General features: G+C 45.1%; 1 protein-coding gene across 1 annotated transcript in view; it reads right to left on the bottom strand.

The window, feature by feature from the left end:
* The window catches only part of RGS10 (regulator of G-protein signaling 10), a 27,713-nt gene extending 23,502 nt beyond the window's left edge, over positions 1–4,211 (bottom strand). The window contains exon 1 of the mRNA XM_019556233.1: positions 3,985–4,211. Within this exon, the coding sequence (XP_019411778.1) occupies positions 3,985–4,006 (22 nt within the window). The 5' untranslated portion in view covers positions 4,007–4,211. The remainder of the gene's footprint in view (positions 1–3,984) is intronic.
* Positions 4,212–5,373: the final 1,162 nt, after the last annotated feature.

The raw sequence follows: 5,373 nt of genomic DNA, 5'->3' as shown, positions 1-5,373 counted from the left end.
CCACTGCCACGACTGCCTGCAACAGCTCCCCGCTTGCTGCCACCAACATGCCACCGCCTGCAACAGCTCCCCGCTTGCTGCCTCTGCCACGACCGCCTGCAACAGCTCCCTGCTTGCTGCCATGACTGCCTGCGGGAGCTCCCAGCTCGCCACTGCCATGACTGCCTACAGGAACTTCCCGCTTACCGCCGCCACTTGCAGGCAGTTGCCATGCTCCCCGCCCCCCGCCCAACTCCGGGGCCATTTCTTGTTCATGCTCGTGTTCAAAAAAGAAACTGGATGTGTTAGGAGCAGCTCGGAGGCCAGAACAAATCTAGGTTTGTGGGTGAAAAAACAGAGCAAAATCCATCTGCCAGGGTGTGGAATAGAAACTTTGATACCAGGAGCAGCATGGGAGAGCCAAGGGCCGGGTGACTGGAGTGAGGCCGAGAGCATTGTAAAGAAGAGAGGGTCGTTAACACCTGTGGGACGAAGGGTTTTGCAGGGATTCGTTCCCAGACTCTGACAGGTTGCACGCCCCCAATTTAAAACAATGCAACCTTAAGTACCACCAGCAAGTTTTTGTCATACGAAGTAATTATAATAAAACTGTTAATGCATAACACTGGCAGGTTGTCTGCACACCACTGGGGGTACATGTATGACGGATTGGGAACTGCTGGGGTAGGTGAAAATGAGCCCTGGAGTCGGAGGAGCCTAGAGAAGTGGGGCTGGAAGAAATCTGCAGAGGTCGTCTAGTGCAGCCCCATGCCTGAGGCAGGATCATCCCCATCCAAACCATGGGGTACAATCCATAGTCTAAACTCCACATGAGGTTGCCGTCATCCCTCAGCACGGCACAGCTAGAAATGCTGCTGCCGGGCAATTGGTTTTAAACTTTGGGTGGAGAAGGAATTCAAGGAGGGTGCAAGTGCACCAATGCATCCCCCCTGGGATCTGCCCCTACCACCCCCATGCGATGAGAGGACAGTAATAACTCCATTTCACAGATGAGAGACTGAGGCAGAAAGCAATTAAGATCCAAAGTGTCCACAGATCCTGGGTGCCTGATCTGAGATGCCTAGAAACTGGGTTTTCAGGGATTAGAAGCACTTCATATATTCAAAGCATATGAACATACGGTTTGATTTCATCTGCAGATGTGAGTGCTCAGCCTTCCAGCAGATCAGACTCCAGTGGGTATGAGGCATCCAGAAAATACAGACACATGATTAATGGTCATCTATGATACACTAGGTCTAAATGACTTGCCTAGCAGCAAGGAAGGGGAAGTCTATGGAAGGGGGAATTAATTGCTGCAGGAGAGCAGCACTTAACTACAAAACCATCTTTTCTCTAGTTACCATTTTCCGTACACATCTTTTGGTCTTTGAGACAAATGTCCTGTCAATAAGCATCTTCACTGCCCAACCCTGATTTATTCTCAGGACGCTGCCTCTCCTGTATACTGAGTGAGGAAGGATCACAGGAGAGCTGGGAGAGACCTCACAAAGACATCTAGTCCAGCCAGTTGCTCAAGGCTGAAATGACTCTGACTAAATCACTCCAGCCAAGCGTCTGTGTAACCTGCTCTTGAAAATTTCCAGGGACAGAGATTCCACAATTGCTCTAGGTAATCTGTTCCAGCGATGGACCACCCTCCTAGTCAGAAAGCTCTTGAGCCCATTGTACCTGTGGCCACAGAGAATAGTTTTATGCCCATGCCGTTTCAGGGAGGGATAAGATAGGAAAAATAGGATGAGATCAAGTAATTAAATACATTATAATAATGGATACACATAAGAGGCCATATCAAGATTGCATGGACAACTGGAATTTCGGGATTTCCTAACTCCTTGACTGCGAGCTTAGTATGGTTTTGTGCTAGTGTTGTATGCTATTCCCTAAGTTTGGGGGGCTTTTAAGTGCAGAAAAAGAATGGAAAACGTCATCCTGTGGCGCCTTAATGACCACTTAGGATGGGATCAGCGAGTCTGAACCCTTTAGATCCGCTACACCATCCTCTGGCCCTTGAACTAATGGTATAATAGTCAACAATGGGAGGCTGTTCTCCCCTGTATACCAGCCACCAGAAGGGGATATACGGGCTGTGCACAGACATTTATTGACCAAAGTTGAGATTCCTGAATCCTGGGGCCCGTTCTACTTGTACTTTAGTAGAATCCTGTCCTCCTGTTCCTATTCTCCCAAAATTTGACCACTTTTGCTGTTAACCAGTCCTGTTTTGTCTTATCCTCCCCACCCATTAGGCTTCTTGTCCTGGTCTTCTTTCCCACCAAATCCCAGTCTTCTTTTGCTCGTCATCTACTCTGTCCCTTCTACTCCACTCCCAGACTTGCTTCTAGACTTCCCTGTCTCAGTCTATTATTTCCGTTACAACCCCCGTGCCCCTTCCTTACTTGGCTTCCCATTTTTGTCCTCTCTAAATTTGAGTCAGGCTGCTTCCTCTTCCACAATGTTTGGGCACCAGCAGCAGAAGTATTGAGAGCACAAAAGAGCACGACAGCTGGGAGCTGCAGGGGAAAGCAATAGCATGGCCCTTGCACCCTCAAACTGGACCAGGCTCAGTACAGCCAGGATCTTTAGGAAATACTTGTTGGCAAACTGAAGTCTCTACTGAGCAGGTGAAACCTGAGATATTTCAGATCATTTGAACTTGGCCAGATTTGGGTGGGGGGAGGTTGATTTTTTTCCCCCTGTGAAAACACCGAAAGTCAGATGTCTGGTAGCAGGACAACCCTATTCACTACGTTCCAAGCCTTTGCTCCAACATGAAAGCCTTACAAGGTTTTCTTTCAACCTAGTCCAAAGTCTGTGATTTTTTCTGTGACTTCGTTTTTGGAAATAGCTGAACCATTTTTGCAGCCAATATTTGGACAGGGGAAGACAGCTAGCATGGAGAATTTCAACCAGAACAATTCCAAGGTAGGCAAAATTATAAGCAACCGAAAGCAAGATCTAGTAATGGGAAACATTGTGCAACCTTAACCACAGGTAGTTGTTCTACCAGCCCCACCTAAGTACTGGTTTCTGAAATTCATCAGCAGCATGTAAGAATTGCTGAAATTATTACATTCCTGCAGATCAGTACTTGTTTTGTTCCAGCCAAGCCTTGGCACCCACCCTAGGTATAACCCTAAAATAATGTCCAGTTCCTATTCATCATGAATACTGGGGTGGACTCTTGGCCTCACTGAAATCAACAGTTTTTCCATTGACACAAACGTGGCCAAATTTTACGTTCAAAGTTTGGGGGCACCAGGATGTTGAATGAACAAATGATATCTATACACTCATGTGGCCTGTACCAGACTTACGAGTACCAGATCTAGCCACAGCATTACTAGTAAAGATCTCTTGGTTGTCAGTGCAGCCTGAAAACAAATTGGAGGGAAAATGTAAAGTAATAGCTAGAGACAGCTGTAAAAAAGCTACTTAGCTGCCCTCCCAAGGCAGGGGAAAGCATGATACTGGCACATATCTTTGGAATATAATTGCTCTTTTTGTGCAAGAGTTAATACTGAAGTCACCTGAACCATAAAATACAAATAACACGTGGGCTGCACACTGGAGTTCAGGAGAGATAAAAGGAGGAGGATCTGTACATTGTATTACTTTTAAGAGCCCACAATTTGGAGCTTTGCCCTGGGACATTTTCCAGTCAAAGCCAGACCAAAGATGTGCCAAATGTTGTAGAACATTAAGTACTTCTGAAAAGAACAGCTACTTGCCTACCAGCTAAAAGACTCAGCTCGCTGTAGTCAAACATTTTGACCTCAACATTTACTTGCTGCAACATCTCAATAAACAATTTCCCCAGCCATGTTAAATTGTCATAAGAGGACAGTAAATATTCTCTGAGTAAGTCTCTGAAAAGTGACTAGTAACAACAGCGTAGTCTTAACACAAGACTAATCCCCACATTAAATATTATATGCTTTTGCAGCACTCTCCCATCTGTCAGACTAAGCCCCGAGATCTTACCACGTGGTCTTTGTGCCAACATTGAGAGCCAATATAGCTATGGTAGAGAGAGCTTGATTCTGTTCCTGCTCCCTCACTGTGGACCATGTCCAATGCCCATTGCAGCCAATGGAGATTTTCAGTGGGCTTTGGATTGAGGCCCCGCAGAAACATCAACCCAGGGTTTTCTCCAGTTCCCATTGTAGTCAATAGGCGTATTAGGCCCTCCTCCCGATGCAGGCCAACATTTTGTCTTTGCTGACAACACTTGAGGCTGCAGAGATGTTACAGGAGGCAGATTTGAGCTTGTGGAATCTTCTTTTTGGTGATGTCTGAGAAAGGAGAATGGCTGGATTTTCAGAGCATCAGGTTGGTTTTGCAGGATGTGAGCAAGGGAAGAAAAGCTCTTTTTTCTTACAATCTGAGCTTTCAACACTTGCACTTCCCAGCCCTCCGTCTTTCCTTCATAGAAACTGCCAGTATCTTTGAGCTTTTGCCATAGCTCCTAGTATAAATATACGCATTTTAGATATACGCATTTTAGATATACGCATTTTAGATGGTCCAAGGTGTCAAATTGAACTATGACCCATGGCACTGAAAGGTCTAATTCATTAATATATCTCCTCACTTCTGAGATTATCTCTGTTTTTTAATTGGTCATCTTTAATAGTGATTTTACATAAATAATCCTTGCTCCGCTTTATTTCTTTAGGCCAGCTTTTGAGTGGTGGGCCCCGCCAGAAGTAGATAGTGATGTAGCAGCAATGAACATAAGATCAGGACATTTTTAAAAAGCTTTGGATGTAAAAACATAGTGAAAGAAGCAAAGGTTCTCCTTTTAAAGATTTATTTTGACATTTATGGTTTTTCAGCAATGGATGTAGAATGACCAAGCACGTAGCCACATCCCATATTTAGAGTGTAAAAAAAAAAAGCCAGTCCAGCAGTGGGGCCAAACCCGGGCCTGTGCAGAGCTGACTATAGAGTGGGACCTCTGATAATCAGTACACCTGCATGTCCCGCTGAAATCAGTAGGAGCTGTGGGTGCTAGGCACTTATGAAATGGTACCTAAACATGGATTTGAGAGCCTAACTTTAGGCATGCAGGCTTGTCCACTTGGGCTCGGATTTACAGTGGGTGACTCAGAGTGGGTGCTTCTGAAGACATGCTTCTTTGCAGTATAATAATTTAAACTAAAACAGAAATGAGGGCAGATTGTCAGCGATTTTTAAAGAGAATCATGATCTACTGTGTAATTTCTGTAATGTAGGATCTCATTGCTACTCTCCTGTTCCTCAGTTTCCATGTATAACACGGGGATAATGATTCTGACATGCCTTCCTAAGCGCCTTTGAAACCTACCAATAAAAAAATGCTATAAGAACTAGGTAGTTTTAGTACATATG

Source organism: Crocodylus porosus, unplaced genomic scaffold (genome assembly GCF_001723895.1).
Source record: "Crocodylus porosus isolate Cpor-Errol unplaced genomic scaffold, CroPor_comp1, whole genome shotgun sequence".
Taxonomy (NCBI): Eukaryota; Metazoa; Chordata; order Crocodylia; family Crocodylidae; genus Crocodylus; species Crocodylus porosus.
The sequence above is the reverse complement of the archived record's forward strand: the minus strand, read 5'-3'. Positions and strand labels throughout refer to the sequence as shown.